The 22,470-nt window shown below is 42.5% G+C and overlaps 1 protein-coding gene across 3 annotated transcripts; it reads left to right on the top strand.

Annotated features, from left to right (window-relative positions):
• The first annotated feature begins 2,686 nt into the window (after positions 1 to 2,686).
• Positions 2,687 to 21,566, top strand: hmg20b (high mobility group 20B). 3 transcript variants are annotated; one of them, XM_078423865.1, is made up of 11 exons: positions 2,687 to 2,858; positions 2,975 to 3,099; positions 6,690 to 6,741; positions 7,105 to 7,249; positions 9,147 to 9,356; positions 9,688 to 9,808; positions 11,652 to 11,689; positions 12,421 to 12,499; positions 17,791 to 18,006; positions 19,545 to 19,677; positions 20,258 to 21,566. In XM_078423865.1, exons 3-11 carry the CDS (start codon positions 6,704 to 6,706, stop codon positions 20,268 to 20,270), a joined length of 993 nt encoding a protein of 330 aa, XP_078279991.1. In that variant the 5' UTR covers positions 2,687 to 2,858; positions 2,975 to 3,099; positions 6,690 to 6,703; the 3' UTR covers positions 20,271 to 21,566. The 3 variants fall into 3 exon arrangements, with proteins under 3 accessions (XP_078279991.1, XP_078279990.1, XP_078279989.1); XM_078423864.1 differs by lacking the exon at positions 2,975 to 3,099 and having other exon boundaries at positions 2,687 to 2,909; XM_078423863.1 differs by lacking the exon at positions 2,975 to 3,099.
• Positions 21,567 to 22,470: the final 904 nt, after the last annotated feature.

Genomic DNA, 22,470 nt, shown 5'->3' on the forward strand with positions numbered 1-22,470 from the left:
AGACAATGTTTCGAGTCAGCACCCTTCTTCTGACCCCAAAAAATTGTCTCCATTCCTTCCACAGATGCTGCCTGACCTGCTGAGTTCCTCCTTTACCTTGTATTTTGTCAAGATTCTACCATCTGCAGTTTCTTGTGTCTCCAGGTGCTTCTGCACTTATGGAAGTGATTCCAAAATAGTTGTCTCTCTGGTACCAGAGTCCAGGATATCTTTGAGCAACTGCAGAATATTCTGGAGGGGGATAGTGAGCAGATGTAAGAACCACAACCTCAATGGCAGTTATCTCCAAACTCCTTCCCATCCCAGTGAGTACTGAATCAGAGGACAGTGCAGACTTATGTGCCGTTGATAAGGAAGTAGGGAGGGCATGAGTTTTGGTACACTGGAACCAGTTCTGGGGTAGCTCGGACATGTATAGGCTAGTTAAAGCTCAACAGGACTGATACCAATCTCTTCACAGGTAGACACAAGGAACTGTAAATGCTGGTAAACAACAAAAAAAAGACACAAAGTGCTGGGGTAACTCAGTGGGTCAGGCAGCATCTCTGGAGAATGTGGACTCTGTCCATGTTCTCCAGGGATGCTGCCCGATCCGCTGAGTTACTCCAGCACTTTGTGGTTTTTTTAACTTCATAAGTAGGTTTGGTAGTTTAGGATTGGCTATGGAATAGAAAGCCGAGCAAAGATTGAGAAGCGGCAAAGCAGAACTGGAAATGGAAAGCTCAGAATTAATGAGGGGATTTGAAAAGCAAACTGAAAGAAGTTTGTTAAATCATTGACAAAAAGGGGCATTTTGCTCGGTAAATTTTGGAAGTCTGGTGTAAGACAAGCAACCAACATGTCCTGCTCAACTTTGCCATGCTTATTTAAGTACCTGTCTAAATGTCCATTAAATGTAATAATTGTATTGAATCCATCATCGAGTCATACTTTACAGAAACTGTCCCTTTGACCCAACTTGCCCATGCCGACCAAAATGCCCCATCTACGGTAGTCCCACCTGCCTACGTTTGGTCCATATACCTCTAAAACTTTCCTATCCATGTAACTGTTCAACTGTCCTTCAAAGATTGTTATTGTACCTGCCTCAACTACCTCCTCTGTCAGCTTGTTCCAAATACCCACTGCCCTCTGTGATGAAAAAATCTTTCCCCTCTCGCCTTAAACCTATGTCCTCTGGTTCTTGATTCCCCTACTCTGGGTAAAAGACCAGAGTAGATATGTTTTTGCACCAATTGAGATTCTTAATTACAGCAGTGAGTGGGAGGGGAATCAGCCCAGCCCTTTTTGCGTTCCCTCTGGCAGCATGTTTCAGATATCAAACACGCCCTTTCCCTTTAAAATCCCTTTCTTTCACCGGGCATTCTTGTTTTAGATACCTCTACTATGGGGAAAAAAGATTCTGACTATCCAATTGGGATCTAATTACTGAATGTCACAATGCTGGGGATGTTGTTTCGGTAGAAGGTGCTACTTATCCTGTCAGTGGAGATTCAAGAGACTGCAAGATGCTGAGACTTAAGGGAAAGGTTTTCACAGAGAGAGTGGTTGATATCAGAAAAATGTTACCAGAGAAGATGCAAAATGGGCTGGGCTGATTATCCTCCCACTCACTGTTGCAATCTAGCAGGTGCTGAAGAAGAATCCCGACCAGAAGTATCACATTTGTGTGTTCTCCACAGATGCTGCCTGACGCACTGAGTGACTCTAGCATTTTTTTTGCGCAAGATGTTGGGGTTTGGACCAAAACATTTACAGGCTGTTGGCGAAATCAGCGGGCCAGGCAGCCTCTGTAGAGGAAAAACTTTTTCAGTCAGAGAGTTGTAAATCTGTGGAATTCTCTGGCCAATTCTCTAAATGCATTCAAGAGAGAGCTAGATAGAGCTGAGTCAGGGGGTATGGGGAGAAGGCAGGAACGGGGTACCAATTGAGAATGATCAGCCATGATCACATTGAATGGTGGTGCTGGCTCGAAGGGCCGAATGTCCTACTCCTGCACCTATTGTCTAAGGATAATCCCACTTAAATGTACCAATCCCTTTGCCTCCATGGATGCCTGCTGCAGTTTACATACTGCCAATGGATTTGGAGGATTTTCATGTTCATAATTGATAGGAGCAGAATTAAGCCATTTGGCCCATCAAGTTTACTCCGCCATTCAATCATGGCTGATCTATCTTTCCCTCTCAACCCCATTCTCCTGCCTTCTCTCCATAACCCCTGAGATCCTTGCTAATCTGCAATGCTTTGGGCATTTTGCTCTGGTGAATATATCTAAATTTCCTCCTATGGCAAATCTCGGAATGGAGTGACCATTGTGGGGAGTCTACCATAGCTATCTAGGAGTCTATCATAGCTATCTAGGAGTCTATCATAGGAGTCTACTCGAAGCAGCATCAAAGAAGCACTGATCTCAATTGCCCACCAAAGATGTGTTTTGCATCAACACTTAGGTTGTTGAATTACGGCAGGGAGTGGGCGGGGCATCAGGCCCAGCTCTATTTGCATGACGTTTTCCCATTGGTCCGAACCGCAACCCTAATCTAATTGTCAAATATATGAGCTGACGTCAACTAATTGACATCTCGAGCGTCCACTCACGGGCAAGGAAAGCCGAGCGTATGCAAACAAAGGGCGCGGGTTTAACCTATCGGCGCGGGTGGGCGGGTGCTTCCGGTCGCCGGTCTGGCTGACGGAGCCGCCTCACGCAGACGCGGCGGGCAGTCGGTCGGTGCCACTCTGTGGGGCAGCGAACACTCAACCTCCGTCAACGGCGACCGCTTTCAAACCCAGCGGGCCGTTTTAAACGAAGAAGCTGCCGAATCAGCGCGGGTTATCGAGCGGTAAACGGAGGAGCGGTAATTATTGGCCGACGCGGGAGGAACCTTTTTTTCTTACGGCTGCGAACGGTCTCTGATTTATTTCGTCCTTATTTTAGCAAACTAGTCCCTGATATATTTCGTCCTTATTTTAGCAAACTAGTCCCTGGCGCTCTCCCGGCGAGACTCGAGGTTGTGGGGACGGCGAGAGGAGAGCGAGTTAACGGCCGAGCCGAGCCCAGACCGGTCGCGCATGCGCGCGGGGTCGGAGGTTCAAAAGGTCACCGGTAGAGTTCAGGGTACGGGCTGGGGGGCTGGGGCAGTGCCCGGGGTACAGTGCCCGGGGTACAGTGCCCGGGGTACAGTGCCCGGGGTACAGTGCCCGGGGTACAGTGCCCGGGGTACAGTGCCCGGGGTACAGTGCCCGGGGTACAGTGCCCGGGGTACAGTGCCCGGGGTACAGTGCCCGGGGTACAGTGCCCGGGGTACAGTGCCCGGGGTACAGTGCCCGGGGTACAGTGCCCGGGGTACAGTGCCCGGGGTACAGTGCCCGGGGTACAGTGCCCGGGGTACGGGCTGGGGGGCTGGGGCAGTGCCCGGGGTACAGTGCCCGGGGTACGGGCTGGGGCAGTGCCCGGGCTACGGGCTGGGGCAGTGCCCGGGGTACGGGCTGGGGGGCCGGGGCAGTGCCCGGGGTACGGGCTGGGGGGCCGGGGCAGTGCCCGGGGTACGGGCTGGGGGGCCGGGGCAGTGCCCAGGGTACGGGCTGGGGGGCCGGAGCAGTGCCCGGGGTACGGGCTGGAGCAGTGCCTGGGGTACGGGCTGGGGGGCTGGGGCAGTGCCCGGGGTAAGGGCTGGGGGGCTGGGACAGTGCCCGGGGTACGGGCTGGGGGCAGTGCCCCGCGTACGGGGGTAACGACTGGGGATGTGCCCGGGGTAACAGCTGTGGTAGTGTCGGGGTACAGGCTGGGCCTGGGGCAATGCCCGGTGTACGGGCTGGGGCAGTGCCCGGGGTACAGGCTGGGGATGTGCCTGCCCTGGGGTAACGGCTGTGGTAGTGTCGGGGTGATTCCCAGATAAAGGCCATGGGCTGTGCCTGGCTAAAGGCTGGGGCAGTGACTAGGTTAATGCCTGGCTGTAGTAATGCCTGGATAAAAGCTGGGAATTTGGCGTCCAGAGCATGGGGCCATGCTGACATACCTACAGAGAACACTGTAAGCCTGCAGCAGATCGGGCAGGGTCATGGGTGGCGTGCATAGGACAATGGGGTGTGACTATCCCAAAGATAGACACAAAAAGCTGGAGTAACTCATCGGGCCAGGCAGCATCTCTGGAGAGAAGGAATGGGTGACGTTTTGGGTTGAGACCCTTCTTCAGACTATTCCAAATATACTTCACCTCAAGTATTATTGATCTGAAATTTGATGTTGAGGCGCATAGAAGTATGAGGGTGAATACCTATCAAGGCAAAAGCTTCCTCGAATACTTTTTGGAATTATTACAGCTGAAGACAAAGACACCAATAGCGGTGTATTAAATTGTGGTGTGCATTTGAGGCCAAAATCTGAGAAGCACTTTTTTCTTTTGGAGGTTCATGTGGATTTATAAAAGTTGGGAGGATCTAGGCATTGTGAGTTTTTTAAAGTAAAATGTTTTTGTGCCATGTAGCTAAGTAAATGATTATTACAATGTTGGTGGATGATTGAGACTTGGTGAGAGTTGTGATGTAGGCAGCAGAGGTTGGAATAAGTGTATGTTATGGGAAAGGGGAATGGAGAAAGTTGCAACATTAACATGAGCATACTAATGTTTTTGGTATTAATGGTATAAACTGAGTGTTTTCTCTAATTACAGTTAAATATGAAAAGGATGGAATAATGGGGTGACATGTTCACTGCTCTGATTAGATTTGAATTAACTCTAAAATTGACAGAATATTTGGATAATTTTTGATCTGAAGATTTTAACAATGCAGACAACCCCTGCATTACAGTGCTGATGGGAGACCATGGGAGGTGGTGCATTCCTAGAAAATTTACTATATGGCGATGTTCTTTCGTGCAAAGTGGCCTGTGTCAAGAAATGAAAGTTGAAATAAAGATAATTTATTTACTTCACAAATTTCAAGAATGAATCTTTTATTCTGTAGCACAGATTTTCTGGTTGTGATTTGTAAATTTGCCAGTTGCATTTAAGAAGGCTTGAGTAAGAAGAAAATTGGGGGAAATTGATCACATGCAGGCATGGGAGATTAGTTTTAATTTGGCATCATGTTTGACATGGAAATTGTGCACCGAAGGGCCTGTTTCTATGATGTACCATACTGTTCTAAGTCTTATAATTCCGTACGGGTGAATTTAAGTTACTGGAATAACCATAACATGAGGGCTCCCTGAACTATTCCAGATTTTTTATTTTGTGTTAATGTTTGTAAGCAAAAATTTACCTATTGTAGCCTATTAGACTAACTTAGCAAGACTAAACGGACTACATGAGCATCAGTGTTATTTTAGACTTTTCTGCCTTTCAGTACAAGTAGTCCTATTTCTTGATAGCAATCAAATATAACGTTCCGTTCTATTCATTCTTCCTTCACCCTTGTCATTTATATCTGCAGGAAAACTGTCCTGTGAGATGGAGCTGAATATATAGGAGAGAGATTGATCTGGTAACTTCTGCTCTTTGCTACTAGTCTGAGTGTGGAAATTCATTGTGGCAGTCTTGTAATCACCATCTAAAAACTGAATCTGTACCTGGCATTCCTTATCCCAGTGTTCCAATAATTAATCACAAGGGTGCCTGATTAATAACTAGCAGTACTTGCATTAGTAACTGGAAATTAAGAAAGTGAAGAGAGATTTCTAATTGTAGTTTATACTGTAGAAGGACTTGGACAGGTTAGGAGAGTGGGCGAAGAAATGGCGGATGCAATAAGGTATAGCAAAATGTGCGGTCATGTGCTTGGGTAGTAGAAGTAAATTCATAGACTATTTCTGAATGGGGAGAGGATTCAAAAATCGGAGGTGCAAAGGGACTTGGGAGTGCTGGTGCAGGATTCCCAAAAGGTTACCTTGCATATTGAATCGGTAGTAAGGAAGACAAATACAATGTTTGCATTCATTTTGAGAGGACTAAAATATAAGAGCAGGGGTGTAATGCTGAAATTCTATAATGCACTGGTCAAACCGCATTTGGGGTATTGTGAGCAGTTTGGACCCAATTCTCAGGAGGGGGTTGTGCCGGCGTTGGAGAGGATCCAGAGGAGGTTTACAAGAATGATCCCAGGGATGATACGGTCAACGTATGATAATCATTTGACAGCTCTGGGCCTGTACCCACTGGAGTTTAGAAGGATGAGGGGAGGTCCCAATGAAACTTACCGAATAATGAAAGGCCTGGATAGAGTGGATGTGGAGAAGATGGTTCCACTAGTGGAAGACACTAGGACCAGAGGGCATAGCCACAGAATAAAAGGACGTGCCTTTAGGAAGGAGATGAGAAGGAATTTCTTTAGTCAGATGGTAGTGAATCTGTGGAATTCATTGTCACGGGAGGCTGTGAAGGCCAAGTCTTTGGATTATTTTAAAGTGGAGAGTAACAGGTTCATGGTTAGTAGGGGTGTCAAAGGTTATGGGGAGAAGGCAGGAGAATGCGGCTGAGAGGGAAAGATAGATGCTGCCTGTCCCGCTGAGTTACTCCAGCATTTTGTGTCTACCTACGAAAGATAGATCAGCCATGATTGAATGTCAGAATAGACTCGAGGGGCCGAATGGCCTAATTCTGCTCCTATTACTTATGAACTTATTTTATTCTGATTAATAACACCATGAAATGTAGATATTTTAATATTTAAATGTCTTATTGCCATAGATTCTCCTATAACAATGTCGCAAAATAATAAAGAATCTATTGTTATGGCTGGGTAAGTAGATTGTTTCTATGATCTTGTAATTCTTGAAAACTTTTAAGCTGTGTGTTTGTAGATTTAGTAGCATTTTTAAAGATTTAGGTCAGTTAAATTGATTGCCATTTTTATTTTGGAGGATAAAAACTTCCAAATACTTACAAAGACAATATAAAGTGTCACAAAGTTACAAAGACACTGTCAAATGTGGCACAACTAATGAGTTTGAACAATGTTAGCTTATTTTAATTGTGCATATGAATGTCCAGTAACAGTTATGAGTACATTTTATTGCAGAGTGAGATGTGTACTGTGATGAGTGTTTTATTTTGCTTTAAAGTATTAGATTACATCTATTATCTGTGTATATTTAATCCCTAGGAGCCTGGCCACTAAAGCCTTCAATCACAATGGAGTGTTGCAGGCTGTCATTAAGCAAGAAGTTATTGAGAGTTCCAAAAGTCAACCGTCTCTCAAGCAAACTGACAAAAATGTTGCTGGGGGTGGAAATAATGGGGAAGAAGAGGTAAGTAGATGAAAAATAAACTTTGATTTGTTTAGGGTGTTGAAATCCTTCAATTCTGTATACAGATGCTCTCCGACTTACGATGCGTTGACTTCCGATATTTCGACTTTACGATGGTTACGAAAATTCATACATGTTCTTTAGAAACTGTACTTTTGATCTTTTCCCGGACTCGGCGCCCTGTTATCTCCTCAGCCCGACTACAGGATCAACATTTACTCGCAGCTGCAGCAGCGTCACTCAAACAGCCTCCTGGGCGCATGCGCCGGTTAGCGAGGAGGCTTCTAGGAGTATTAAATGCATTTTCGACTGACAATCTTTTCGGTTTACGATAGGTTTGTTGGAATGTAACCCCCATCGTAAGTTGAGGAGCACCTGTATCAGCTTTTTGTCTGTCTAAATGTACATCATTATTGTGTGGTGCCCAGTAACAGTCGTGTGTGTAAGATCTGGGGAGTAATAGTTTAAACCTGCATGAGTGATTGATTGAATCAAATCTAATGCAATTTCGATGTGCTGACTTGGGCTTTGTCAGTTTTACTTGCTATATTGATACTGATTGTTATGCCCATTGGGCACCTAACAACATTATAGTTTTTCAAAAACAATCTACAACCCTGTACCTATCTTATTCTGAGCAATCTTTTACTTCCTCTGTTTTTTTGGAGGAAAGAAAACCTGACCGTTTTTGACTACCAAAGGATTTGGGTCTGTTAAAGTCTGTCTGAGTGTTTCATATAAATTGTCCTACTGATACTTAACGATTCTTCCATACAAATTGTTTTGCATTAGTTAATCTGCATACCATTTCCCTCTAAGTGTTACGGGAAAACCTGAATATAGGATTTCAATGCATTCCTGTATTCGTTCCATTATCATGAATAAATAGAATTAGGCTCTCTTCCTTGAAATGTGCTCTTTAATTTGTTTGAACCATCCTAAGTTTATCAAATTACAAAATTGTTGGTGTTGCGGGTGAGTTTTGACTGGCTTGATCTTTTCATAGAGTCATACAGCATGGAAACAGGCTCAACTTGCCCACACCAACTATCATGTCCCATCTACACTAGTCTTTGGCCCATATCTCTCTAAACCTGTCTGATCCATGTACCTGTCTATAAAATTGCATAGTATCTGCCTCAACTACTTCCTCCGACAGCTCGTTGCATACACCCACCACCCTTTGTGTAAAAAAAAAAGTTACCCCTCAGGTTCCTATTAAATCTTCTCCCCCCCCCCCCCCCCCATCACCTTAAACCTATATCCTCTGATTCTCAATTTCCCCTACCACCCCTGTTCGTTCTGCACTCCAAGGAACAGAGTCATAGCTGGTTCAACTTCTCCTTATATCTCAGGCCCTCGAGTCCTGCCAACATCCTTGTAAATCTTCTCTGCACCCTTTACAGCATGACAACATCTTTCCCTAACATGGTGCCCAAAACTGAAAACAGTTGTCTTAATGTGGCCTCACCAACATCTTGTATAACTGCAATATGACCATCCAACTTCTATACTCAATACTCTGTCTGATGAAGGCCAATGTGCCTAAAGCCTTTTTGACCACCCTATCTACCACGTGACGCCACTTTTAAGGAAATATACTACGTACCCGCATCCTAGATCCTCTGCACTACAACTCACCAGAGCCCTGCTATTCACTGTGTAAGTCCTGCCCATGTTGGACTTCTCAAAATGCAACGCCTTGCATTTCTCTGTATTAAATTCCATAAACCATTCCTCAGCCTGCCCAACTGATCAAGATCCTGCTGCAATTTTTGACAACTAATCACCTGTGTTCTGATTAGAGATGCAATGTAGGGATTCTGTCTGATTTTTGAGATTTAAAAAAATGAAATTAACCACTATTATTGCAGAGTTTTACTACTATGTCTTACAGCAACGTGTAGTGAAAAAGCGGGGCTGGCCAAAAGGAAAGAAGAGGAAGAAAGTTTTGCCCAATGGCCCTAAAGCACCAGTAACTGGGTATGTCCGGTTTCTCAATGAGCGCCGGGAGCAAATTCGTATGCAGTATCCAGACCTGCCGTTCCCAGAAATCACCCGTATGCTCGGGAATGAATGGAGCAAACTTCCTCCTCTGGAAAAGCAGGTATGTGTGTTACAGTTGTATTGTAATTAAAGCCTTTCAATGTAAGTTGAGATAACATAAATGAAGACATTTGTAATGAGAAGTCACAATTGCTATTGTAGTGTGGTATTAATCAAGAATCAACTGTTTATAGTGGCAACAACCAGAAACAAATGGCAAGTGTGAATTTCAACACCAGGTGGAAAGCTCTGTGAATGCCTAGTGCTTCCCTATGAGTTGAACAGGGTCAAAACTAATGATACACAGCCTTGCATTTCGTATACATGTTACAGTAATGGTTTTCATTCACCATGTAGTTGTGATTTGAATTTTTTAATTTCTTCTGTCTTAGCGTTATCTGGATGAAGCAGAAAAGGACAAGCAACAATATCTAAAAGAACTCAAAGAATTTCAGCTAACTGAAGCATACAAGATGACTGCACAAAAAATCCAAGAGACGAAACTGAAGAAAGGTAAGATTCTGGATGGGGATACAGCGTCATCAATCAACTGTTAAATCATCTTCAGATTTGCACAACTGTTTCTTTGGTTCGTAACTAAGTTGTTACCAACATTTTGTCATTTCCGCTACTTCATTGGGTTGTTCCACTTGTAACTTCTGATCTAACAGATAAAACAACAGCTGCTATTCAATTTTAAATCTGGGAAAATGTAAAGCAGTACAAAACAGTGAGAATATTTTCTCTGTACATCATTAACATTGCAGTAAAAACCCTATGTTATTAACAGGGAGCCTTTTATCTTTGTGAATGCTACGGCAGCCACAGCGGGGAGCTGAATGTGGAAACTGGGACTCATTGGTCCTCAACAGAGTACACTATTGCAACTTTTGTAGGTGGAATCATTTAAATAACTGATTTGGGATGAACTTCCATGAACCAATGGGTACAAGAAAGCATTGTTCAATTAATCATTTTTTGTACAGTCTCAGTGACTGCACTGTTTTTTAAAAGTACAGTATTATTCTTGCAACAAGACATCGACAATAGTAGATTTATTTTTTGCCTTTTGCCTTCAATCCTGTTTGTTCTAATCTGTGTCTGTACAATGATTTGTATTCCATGGACCATCTTTACTACATGTACAGCGATCTGTTGTATTGGTAAATATCAAAGTCTCTAGAAGGGACAAAATTTGAGAAAGAAAACTTATTCTTTGGGAGCTGATTAAAGCATTTTCGTGATATTCTTTGCGAAGAATATACACTATTCTTACTGGCAAGAGTGCAAAATATGTGGTGTATTCTTCACTGCCTCCCTTACCCATTAATAATGTTTTGCATTTTGTTCTGCGGAATTGAGTCATAGTCACACAGCACGCAAACAGGCCCTTCAACCCAACTTCTTCATGTCTAGTTTAGATGGGGTACTACAACCCCATCTAAGCTACTCCCTTTTGGGCCATACCTTTCCTATCCATGTGCTGACCTGTTCAAATGTCTTTTAAATGTTATAGTATCTATCTCAATTACCTCTTCCAGCAGCTCGTTCCATATACCCACCACCCTCTGTATGGAAAAGGTTGCCCCTCAGGTTCCTATTAAATCTTTCCTCTTGCCCTAAACATACCTTGATTTCCTCGACTCTGTGCATTCATCCTATCTATTCCCCCTCATGATTTTATACACCTCTGTAAGATTACCTCTTATCCTCCTGTGTTCCAAAGAATAAAGTCCTAGCCTGCCCAGCCTACTTTGCTGCTTGGGGGCCTCGTGTTCTGGCAACATCCTTGCAAATCTTGTCTGCACTCTTTCCAGCTGATTGTGCCTGCCTCAACTACCTCCTCCTGCAGCTCGTTCCATATAACCATTGAGTGAAAATAGGTTTTTATTCAATCTTTCCCCTTGTCACCTTAAATCTATGTTCTTGATTCCTCGAACCTGGGTAAAATACACTGCATTTACACCATTGATTCACCTCATTACTGCTCCCATTGTCTATGATCCAGCTGTGTAGTATTGAGTTTAAAATGTTTATTTTTGTTTTTAAATCCTTCGCTGTCAGACTTCCTCTGAACCCTCAGTAATCATTGCACTCCATTTCTATTCTCTCCACATTTTGGCTGTAGTGTCTTCAGCTAACTACGTTCTACACTCTAGAATTCCCTACTAATATTTCTCCTCTTTCCTCCTTTCAGCACTTTGAAACCTTCCTCTTTGACCAAGCTTTTGTTCATTATCTGACATTTTATAACACAGTGTCGCTGTAAAGCATGTTGAACTTAAGGATGTATTGAAAGTTATGTTGTTTCTAATTTAAAAGAGAACTGATTTTTTAAAATATTTAATAATTTCAGAAGAATTGTGGTCAGGTGTTAATGGACCAGTCCCTAAGGTGAGCTATGAAATATTTTGATTAACTGAAACAGCATAAAATTGTTTATTTTTATGAGGGGTCAGTCCTTGCTAGACCAGCCAGTCCCTTCAATCCCTTGACAATGAACCGGCCCTCTGTACCCTGGAGTCTGGATGGCAACTAGGCCGTGAGCCCACACTGCAGAAACCCTCTCCTGGAACACTCCTGAGAGGCTTTGAACTGAAGGCAAAGCACAAGGTTCAGTCTTTACCAGTTTCAAAACATCTCTGTCATTAATGTAAACATGTCAATTTATTAAATGTTTTAAAGTTAATTAAAATGCACAGTCCTGAAAATTGCCAAATTTAAAGAAAAATAATTCAAAACAAGTTTCCTTCCCCATGACCTAACCTGTATGATGAGCTTCCCTCTGAAATCCATATTGTCTTGGGCTCTGTTTTCTCCCTCTACCTTAATCCTTTCATACTATGGGAAAGTTTGTCCATGACATCAATTATTATTTTAAAATTGTTTGTAAACTTGATGTAATGGGAGCTTTAATCTTGGCAGGCAGCTGAGAAGTAACTTAAGAATAGTCGACAACTTCTCCCATCTGGTTTTGGTACATCATTGACTTGAGACTCATTTTATAGTTGATTCACTATAGTGATAGTTAAAAGTATGAAAAATTATAAAAAGTAGGTTCGAAGTATGAAAAATTGTTAACGAAACATCAGTTTTCGAGATCAATTTCTGTTTTTGTAATTTAGATCACCGATGATTCGCCAGACAGGATTTCCATGTTTGACACTCCAATTTTTACAGAAGAGTTCCTTGACCAGACGAAAGGTATTTTGAGACATGTTGATCATTTTGCATTGTGTGATCTCTTGGAAATCTAAGAACAATTCTGCTTGGAGTTTGGCCCCAATGCACATAATGAAACTGAAGCATACAAGCCAAGGTAACTGCAGATTTGTGCTTGATCAATTTTCCTGGTCTCTGCCACAGCATTGAAATATTACTGGGGTGTGTATAAATGTCCAAGATGGCTAAAACGTCTCATTGCTGGAAAAACCTGCTGTCAGTAGTTTAGGGAATGCAAGGAGCTGCAGGTGCTGGAATCTTGAGCAAAGCACAACGTGCTGGTGCAACTTAGTCAGTCAGGCCGCATCTGTGGAGGGAAATGCCAGTCTGAATAAGGGTCCCGATCCTGAATGTCGCCTGTCCATTCGCTCCACAGATGTTGCCTGTCCGGCTGAGTTCCTCCACCACTTTGTTACAACCATAAATGTTGCAGTTATAAAATATACTAGACCAAGTGGGCCCGTTGGGCCCATTCCTCGTAGAGGGAGGACAGGGAAGGGGTGAAGGTGTGACTGAGGAGCCCTGGACCCAAAGCCTCTCCTGTATTGGTGTAGCATCCTCAACCCCCCACTCAATCCCCCTTATCCCCCCTCTGACCCACTCTATCCCCCCTACACACCCCTACTTGCCCCTCCCCTGCCCCCACTCCCCGCAGCCCTGCCTCCACCCCATTCCCGACTCCCTACCCCTATTCCCCCCTCTCCCACTCTCCCTGCCCACGCCCCACTCTCCCCCCACCCCAATATTCCTTCCTCCCCAGCCCCACTCCTCCACCACTCTCCTCCCCCACTCTCACTGTCCCCCTTTCCCCCCCCAACCCCACTCTCTCCCCCCTACCCCCATTCTCTCCAGCCCCACTCTTACTCTCCCCCATCCCCCCTTTCCCCCACCACCCCCCTTTCCCCCACTCTCTCTTCCCCCCACCACCAACCCCCCAATAAATGGCCTCCCCTTTATTCTTAGACTGTGTCCCCTGGTTCTGGACTCCCCCAAGATTGGGAACATTTTCCATGCATCTAGTTTGTCTAGTCCTTTTATGATTTTATACGTCTCTAAAAGATCCCCTCTCATCCTTCGAAACTCCAGTGAATACAAGCCTAGCCTTTTCAATCTTTCCTCATATGACAGTCCCTCCATCCCAGGGATTAACCTTGTAAACCTACGCTGCACTGCCGCAATAGCAAGGACATCCTTCCTCAAATTAGGAGACCAAAACTGCACACAATACTCCAGATGTGGTCTCACCAAGGCCCAACACAACTGCAGAAGGACTTTTTTGCTCCTGTACTCAAATCCTCTCATTATGAAGGCCAACATGCCATTAGCTTTCTTCACTGCCTGCTGTACTTGCATGTTTACTTTCAGTGACTGGTGTACAAGGACACCAAGGTCTCGTTGCATTTCCCCTGTACCTAATTTGACACCATTGAGATTATAATCTGCCTCCTTATTTTTGCTGCCAAAATGGATAACCTCATATTTATCTACATTATACTGCATCTGCCCACTCACTCTACCTGTCCAAGTCACCCTGCAACCTCCTAACATCCACCCAACTTTGTGTCATCCACAAACTTGCTTGTGTTACTTCTAATTCCATCATCCAAATCATTAATATATATTGTAAATAATAGTGGCCCCAGCACCGAACCTTGTGGCACTCCACTCTCCACTGCCTGCCATTCTGAAAAGGACCTGTTTATTCCTACTCTTTGCTTCCTGTCTACCAACCAATTCTCTATCCATGTCAATACCCTACCCCCAATACCATGTGCTCTAATTTTGCTCACCAACCTCCCGTGTGGTACCTTACCCATGTGAGGCCAGTTCATTGGCTATATTTAAGAGGGAGTTAGATGTCGCCCTTGTGGCTAAAGGGATCAGGGGGTATGGAAAGAAGGCAGGTATGGAATACTGAGTTGGATGATCAGCCATGATCATATTGAATGGCGGTGCAGGCTCGAAGGGCCAAATGGCCTACTCCTGCACCTATTTTCTATGTTTCTATCAAAGGCTTTCTGAAAGTCTAGATACACTACATCCACTGGCTCTCCTTTATACATTTTACTTGTCACATCCTCAAAAAATTCCAGATGAGTCCAGCAGGATTTCCCCATCATAAATCCATGCTGACTTGGACCAATCCTTTTGCTGCTATCCAAATGTGCCGGTATTACCTCTTTAATAATTGACTCCAACATCTTCCCCCACCGTCAATGTCAGGCTAACTGGTCTATATTTCCCTGTTTTCTCTCTCGCTCCTTTCTTGAAAAGTGGGATAACATTAGCTACCCTCCAATCCACAGGAACTGATCCTGAATCTATTGAACATTGGAAAATGATCACCAATGTGGCCACGATTTCTTGAGCCACCTCCTTGAGTACCCTGGGATGCAGACCATCAGGCCCTGGGGATTTATCAGCCTTCAGTCCCATCAGTCTAGACAATGCTATTTCTCACCTAATGCAAATATCTTTCAGTTCCTCTGTCTCCCTTGATCCTCTGTCCACTAGTACATCTGGGAGATTGTTTGTGTCTTCCTTAGTGAAGACAGATCCGAAGTACCTGTTCAACTCTTCCGCCATTTCCTTGTTACCCATAATAATTTCACCCGTTTCTGCCTTCAAGGGACCCACATTTGTCTTTACTAATCTTTTTCTCTTAACATACCTAAAGAAGCTTTTACTGTCCTCTATATTCTTGGCCAGCTTCACTTCGTACCTCATCTTTTCAGCCCGTATTGCCCTTTGTGCTATCTTCTGTTGTCCTTTGAGAGTTGCCGACTCCTCTGGCTTCCCGCTACTCTTTGCTATTTTATACATCTTTTAGTTTTATTCCATCTCTAACTTCCCTTGTCAGTCATGGTTGCCTCTTACTCCCCCTAGAATCTTTCTTCCTCTTTGGAATGAAATTATTCTGCATCTTCTGGATTATGCCCAGAAATTTTTGCCAATGCTGTTCCACCATCATTCATGCTAGGATCCTTTTCCATTCGACCTTGGCCAGCTCCTCTCTCATGCCTTCATAGTCCCCTTTGTTCAACTGCAACACTGACATTAAATATTTAAACTACAGTAAATATTAAACTACAGTAAATATTAATAATTTTTCCACCAAGAAGGCAAGGTCCGAGGCTATAAATAAAAATGCGGGAAAGCAAAATATAGGGAAAAGGTCCCAATTTGCAGTTAAGGACGCAATCGCGTTCCTTAAAATCAGGTGGTATGCTGGTATACATTCCAGGCTAATTAATATGGAAAATTATCAGTTTGTGCAGTGGGTAACTGCGGGGTTAGAAAATGAAGGCTTCATTTTGGTTCAGTTATATTTTATTGTCACGTGCCTTTTTTTTTGTATACAGTTGAGTGACTGTATAGGAATGTAGGATGATACACTAAATTGAGTCTACAAGAAGTTTGACTTTTAAAACAAAATGTTAGTCTTAACTGGGCCATAAAGGTTCATTGTCCTGGCGGTGGCAATGGTAGGCATGCAGCAAATATTTGGTCTAATGGGGCATTATAAATTGCCATGGTCTGTGACAGATGCGCAGCTGGTAATTTTATTTCATTGTGCTGGTTAACTAAACAAGGGCCTAATCTCCTGATAATTTTAACTAGCTGTCAGGGTAAGTAGTTGAAGCAGCTACTATAACAACATTTAAGACATTTTGAAGAGTATGTTGATAGGAAAGGTTTAGAGGGGTAATATGCACCAAACGCAGATAAATAGGATTGGTTTGGAGGGGGCGTCTTATTAATGCTGGATAATTGCTGAATATTTTGTTTTCATTTCTGATTTCCAACATATGTCGTGTTTTTGGTTTAGATGAAGATAATTATGATCTATGGCATAAAACTGAAAATCATGTTTTGTGACAGGAAACTTACAAAGCCAGACTATTGAGCCATAATTATTGATAAACAGCCTGTTACTCCTTTTTCAAATAAACAATTTTATGTCTGCAATTTCTGCTCATGAACTGATTTCACAATCTGATTTTGAACAATGTTGCTTTCAAAATTCTTGTTTGATATTTCAATTTCTAGTTGAATTGTGTGTGTGTTTGTTTCAATATTTAGCACATCTTAAAGGGATAGTTTGTGCTGTTGGATCATTGCTGTCTGTCAACATTCTTGTGTAATATTACAATTCTGGGCAATTTATAGAGCCTATTAAACTGATAGAAGTTGTGGTCAGAAACTAAATTCTTGCCACAGAGCTGGCCAGATCTGTGTGAGAAAGCTGTTGTGGTTAGTAGTTAACTGCTAGCTCCAAATCCGTAGTCTGTTTTACCCTTGATGTCCACCGGTTATGGAGGTTATTGTTACTATCTCTTGGTATTCTTGTGCTTTGGTGAATGGCGTGAAGGATCTGTGTTGCTAGGGATCTGTTTCAAAGCTTTGATATCGATATGATTGGTCATTTTTAAATATTTGTATGCTTTGGTTCTGAGTTATGTTGAACTCTCCACCTGTAATTCTGATAATTGATTAGAAGTAACATAACATTAATCCCTGATTGCTCTAAAAATGCTGTAAACTAGTAAATGAACCTAGGCTGACCATTCTTTCTCCCCCCCTCCACCTGCATCCCTTCCAATTTCCAAAGGGAAAGTATTCACTTCACAACTTCTCTGTCCCTGAGCATCACAGTTCACAACTCTTATGCTTTTGAGACCACACCTGTCTTTTCATCTCTGATAGACACAAAATGCTAGAGTAACTCAGTGGGACAGGCAACATCTCTGGGGAGGAGGAATGGGTGACGTTTCGGGCCGAGATCCTTCTTCAGACTGTCTTCTCTTTTATCTCTGATCTTTTTCATCTCTGAACTATGTCCAATAATTTGCCTATCAAACCCACCCCTCCCCATCACCTGTGTTCACCTATTACCAGCCATTCTCTATCCTGCCCCTCCTCCCTCCCAGCTTTCTATCCCCTCCCACCCCCTCTTACAATCAGTCTGAAGAAGGGTCCTGACCAGAAACATCATCTTTCCATGTTCTCCAGAGATGCCTGACCTGCTGAGTTACTTCGGATTTGTTCTGTCTTTAAACTGGTACTTGCTATGTTATTTGGCAGTGTCTGAAACACACATGTAGTGGTTTTTGCTTAGGCAGTATATTTGTTTTTGAAAGTGTACGTTATTTTATTGAGACTGAATGTTGAGGAAACCGACAGTCTCACCTTCTGGAACGTGCAAATGTTTAATGGAAAAGTTGTTTTTTAAAAACTGAAAATGTGAATATATTTGTTTCTGTTTCTTGAAGCACGTGAATCAGAATTGCGAAAATTAAGAAAATCAAATGTAGAATTTGAAGAACAGAATATTATCTTACAAAAACACATTGAGAGTATGAACAACGCCAAAGATAAACTGGAGCAGGAGCTGGCACTGGAAGAGAGACAAACGTTGACACTGCAACACCAGTTACAAGCAGTGCGGCAAGCCCTGACTGTCAGCTTTGCGTCTGTTCCCATTCCAGGTGAGAAACTGAGTAGGTTTTAAAAGAAAATTGTACTAAAAGAAGCAACCATTTGCTTAAGTAAATCTTCAGATCTTTCTAAATAACTAGAGTAGATAGAAGTGTGTCTTTATCTTGGTACTACCCTTTTAAATTTGGTTGGGCATTTCTAGTATTTGCTGTATTATTGCTGCATTGTATTCATCTGGGAGGCCAAGAGAGGTGGTGCTAAACTTGAATATTTGGAGCAAAAAAAACCTGCAAATGAACTCGGGTCAAGCATTAACTGTGGAGGCAGAGGGAAAGTTCGGTTCAAGACTGAGTATGGATAGGCATTATAAAGAGATGAGAGGGAGGAGCTGAGGCAAGTGCCGGTTGGACAGGATGAGGAGGGGGTTGATGGGCAGTTAGAGTGGGGAGTCGTGAGACAGCAACCAATGGGTGATGAGTAGAAGCAAGGTAAAAGTGGGCACATCGAGGAGGGAGGAAGGAAGCGTGGAGGATGGATAACGATTGAAATGTGATGTCGATAAAAGAGGCTGTAGTGGTTGGGATCTGATAAGCGTGGAAGGTTGATAAGTGGGTCCAGCTAAGAGAAGGATGATGGGCATATGGCGTCAGCTGAAGGAGAGGTTTGGAGACCCAGAAGGTGAAGTATGTGACTGATAGGCGAGTGTAACAAGATGCCGGAGGGGAATTAAACAAGGTATTGAATGGGTGGTTCATCAGAGGGGAGTGAAAGAATGAGCGAAGGAGCTGGGGAGTGTGGGTTACCCAAAATTGGAACATGCTGTGTCATTGTGTTAGGGTGTAGACTATACAGGTGCAAGATGAGAATAAATGTGCCTTCCTTATCTGGGTCCACCTTGTTTACTTAATGGACTCCAGCATCTGCAGCCTCCTGTCACCTTTCAGTCTCCATCTCTGCCCGCACTCTCCGATCTGGCTTTATGGCTTCATCTGCCCTCCGCCCTCCCCTTTTCTAGTTTTCTTTTTATTTTGTCGCTACCTATCTCCCACCAGACTCATGCAATTGTTCCATTCATGAATGACTAAGAAGTGGAAGTAAAAATATCAACATTTATAACTGCCTGTTTTTTCTTTTGCATTGAGTAATTTTTGGGGAAGTTAAATGACAGCTTCTCACACTGGAGCGCTACTTCCAAGTTAAAGATGGGTAACGTTTCGGGACTGGACCCTACTTCAGACTGAAAGTGGGGGGGGGTGGTGAAGAGTTGAAGGCGAGAAAAATCCAGGACCAATCAGGGTCGGCCACAAATGACCATGGGCAGGGCGGTGCCTGGTAACCAGATCGAGACATCTGTGACAACATGTGTCTATCCATCTTTTCGGATTGTTTTGGCAAATTCATCAACATTGATTTGGGATTTGTATTTTTTCTACTACTTGATGACATAAATTGTAAAGCATTTAGGCAAGCCATTTTCTTTCTACCAGCCTTGCAGAAAATATATTTTTTTTTGGAGCAGCTCTGTTTTATCTTGTTGCAATTTCAAAATGACCAGACATTCCTGTCTAACTTTTTGTTTGGTAACTAGGCACTGGAGAAACGCCAACTGAAGGAACACTGGATGTTTACATGACCAAACTTCACAATATCATTGAGAGCAGCCCCATAGAATATGAAAAACTAGTTGGAAGGGTGCAGGAGATCATCAGTCAGTTAGACAGGTACGTTTTAAAGGCAAATGGGGGAAAACTACTTTTTATTAACTCAGATTGTCCATCCCCTTCCTCCACCTCAGTTCAGATACCATTTTAGTGTGTTGAGTCATCTTATGGTAGCAGAGCTTTCATAAAATGGTGTCATCACCCACAGCAAATTATCGCTGTAAAGTCTACAGTGGGGTGGGGGTGAATCAGATAGTAGCCTATCTTATGCAACAGGTTCAGAAGCCTGAGAGGAAGAGTCTGTTCCTGAGTCTGCTGGTGCGTGCTTCCAAGCCTCTAGATCTTTTGCCCAAGAGAGGGGGGGGGGGGGGGGGGAGAAGGAATAACATGGGGTGGGACGTCTTTAATTATGTTATAACAATATTTTTTTTTAAAGAAATCACTATTCAGATGCCGCTTCTGGTAATGAGATTTAGAATAGGTAGTGGGTAGAATAGGTAGGCCCATAGATAGTAAATTCCTGAAATCTAAGCTTTCCTCATATAAATTGGGATTAATGTTTGACTCATGTTAAGCATTATCATAGCAGATAATGTAATAAGAGTAAAATGTGGAAATTATTGTTTTTAATTCTTTTCAGTGATAAACTATGAACATGGGAAGAAGACTCCCAGAATGACAGTGTCCTTGGTATTGGATTACTTGCAGCATCCAATTTAAGGAACCTGAGAAAAAAGTGGGAAATAATGCAAACTGTTACCTTTTTGGTCTTTGATTATTGCACACCTTTGGTATTCCAGATTTGCTATTCTACTAGGATGTCTGTGATTTTAATAATATTGCCTTGTATGGACGTTATGATTGAATTCTATCTGTGTATGGTATCCTGGGGTATGTGAATTATGTGGAAAAGTAGAAACCTTTTTGGGCTTTCATGACTAAGGGTTTGGATTGTATCATTTTTATGAATAGATTGTTTCTATTAAATAGTTTGGATTTTTTTTTACAACCAAAACCATGAGCATTTCACTTTTACATAATTCAGAGGTATAACTCAAACTTTTTAATTTTGAGACAGTACTTTACACGGTTCATTATTATCCTTGCGTTAAAAATGCTAGTGTAGCATCAGTAATCATTTAGAATACTTTTACATCCCGTATAAATTTTATTCTTGAAGAAAACAAGCACAAAAATCCTGAAGCTTCTTCGGATATGAAAGAAAACTGAGTTCCTGTGACATTCTCTTCAAAATTTCATGAAAATATAGCAGGATATGGGGATTGTGCCAGTAGTTGTCTCAAGTTTTACTGTGGAATCTTCCATTTGGTATAATGATGCAGTTGTCCTTCAGAAATGTTGCCGTTTTAATCCTTGAACAGATTGCAATTTGTGTACAGTTTGTACTCTGCACTAATCGGAAATGATCCATAAAATATCTACATGATATCTGTTTAATTACATTAACGATCAAGTTCTGAAAACAAGTTTAATGGTGACATTTAGTACACTTCATGGTAGTGTTTATTGATATGTCCTTGTGTGTGAAAACCATTACCAATTTCCGCTAACTTTTACAACTAAAGGTAGGAAATTCATTTTAAATACTGTTAATCATTATTCCCTATGGAACAATAAAAAATTAAAATATCCTGTTACATTTTGTTTCCTTTTTAAATTATCTCCTTTTCACATTTTTGCTCTCCCAGCAGCAATGGAGATACTAAAGATGGCTAGTTAGCTTTCCATTGGCACTTATAGAGACTTTTGTAATATTAGTATTGTCCTCTTCTACCCTCCCTCCCACAATGTTGTCTTTTTTAAATGCATCATTTAACTTAGGACACTATACTTCATTCTCTTGTTTTCTTTTGTGCAACTGTAAAAAATGTAAAATAAACAACTGTGCACCCAAATCTCTTGCCTTTTTGGACAGAAAGAGACCTCAATAGTTGTGTGTAATGGATTTTTGCTTAATGATTAGGTTGTGGTGGATTCAAAGTTTGCTTCAAATGTTTTAAGTACATGGTTATGACATTAACAGAGAGACCTCTGAGGATAATAATTCAGCACAAAAGAAGACAAAATTTGAACAAGATGATAATTCTGCAAATTTATTGCCAAAGCATCAATGATCAGATTAATTTACACAGTATAATGGAAGTAAAGGGAGTAATAGTTTTCGCCCACAATTGGCATTGTGTATCAAAAGGATGTGTTTTAACGAAGCTTGCTGATTTAAAAAAAAAAATAGCTGAAGAGGAACAAGGCAATCTAATGGGGATGATGAGGTCTTGTGAATTTTGTAATGTACTGAACATGAAGAATTGCACAAGGCTTCATTTAATTTGAATAAACTGCCTCAATTAGTTTTGCTCTTTTAAAAAGATTAACACAAGACGTATTTCCAAGATATGAAAACTTGATCCAGCTTTTCTGAGAGTCATCACATTGTCGTGGTGGAGAAGTTTGCTTGTGCCTCAGATCCTCAGAACTAACCACCTGGAGCCGTGTTCTTGACAGGGTCATTCATGGGGGGGGGGAGGTGCTGACAAAGAGTAGTCCAAGAGGAAGACCTCGACAACGGTGCGGCACTCAGAAGCTGGTGGGTGGCTGACAGGCAGAGCGCCATAATGGCTGAGAAGGTGGAATAAGTCTGGCAGGGAGAGATGCCCAACAGTGGTGGAGACCATGCTGCTGGTCCCAGGTCCGTCTGTCAAGGACCATGTGCTGACTTTCCGTGCACCAGTCACCCCACTTGCACTGGGGTGGTAGTGGAGGCAGATACAATAATAGCATTTAAGATGCTTTTGGATAAACACATGGAAATGCAGGAAATAGAGGGATATGAAT

The sequence above is a fragment of the Rhinoraja longicauda genome, chromosome 28, assembly GCF_053455715.1.
Source record: "Rhinoraja longicauda isolate Sanriku21f chromosome 28, sRhiLon1.1, whole genome shotgun sequence".
Classification (NCBI taxonomy): Eukaryota; Metazoa; Chordata; class Chondrichthyes; order Rajiformes; family Arhynchobatidae; genus Rhinoraja; species Rhinoraja longicauda.

Coding starts and splice junctions, on each gene's coding strand:
- hmg20b (XM_078423864.1), top strand. CDS start 6,704: ATGTCGCAAAATAATAAAGAATCTATTGTTATGGCTGG. Junction 12,500..17,790: donor GTTCCTTGACCAGACGAAAG/GTATTTTGAGAC, acceptor TGTTTCTTGAAG/CACGTGAATCAGAATTGCGA. Junction 18,007..19,544: donor TGCGTCTGTTCCCATTCCAG/GTGAGAAACTGA, acceptor TTTGGTAACTAG/GCACTGGAGAAACGCCAACT.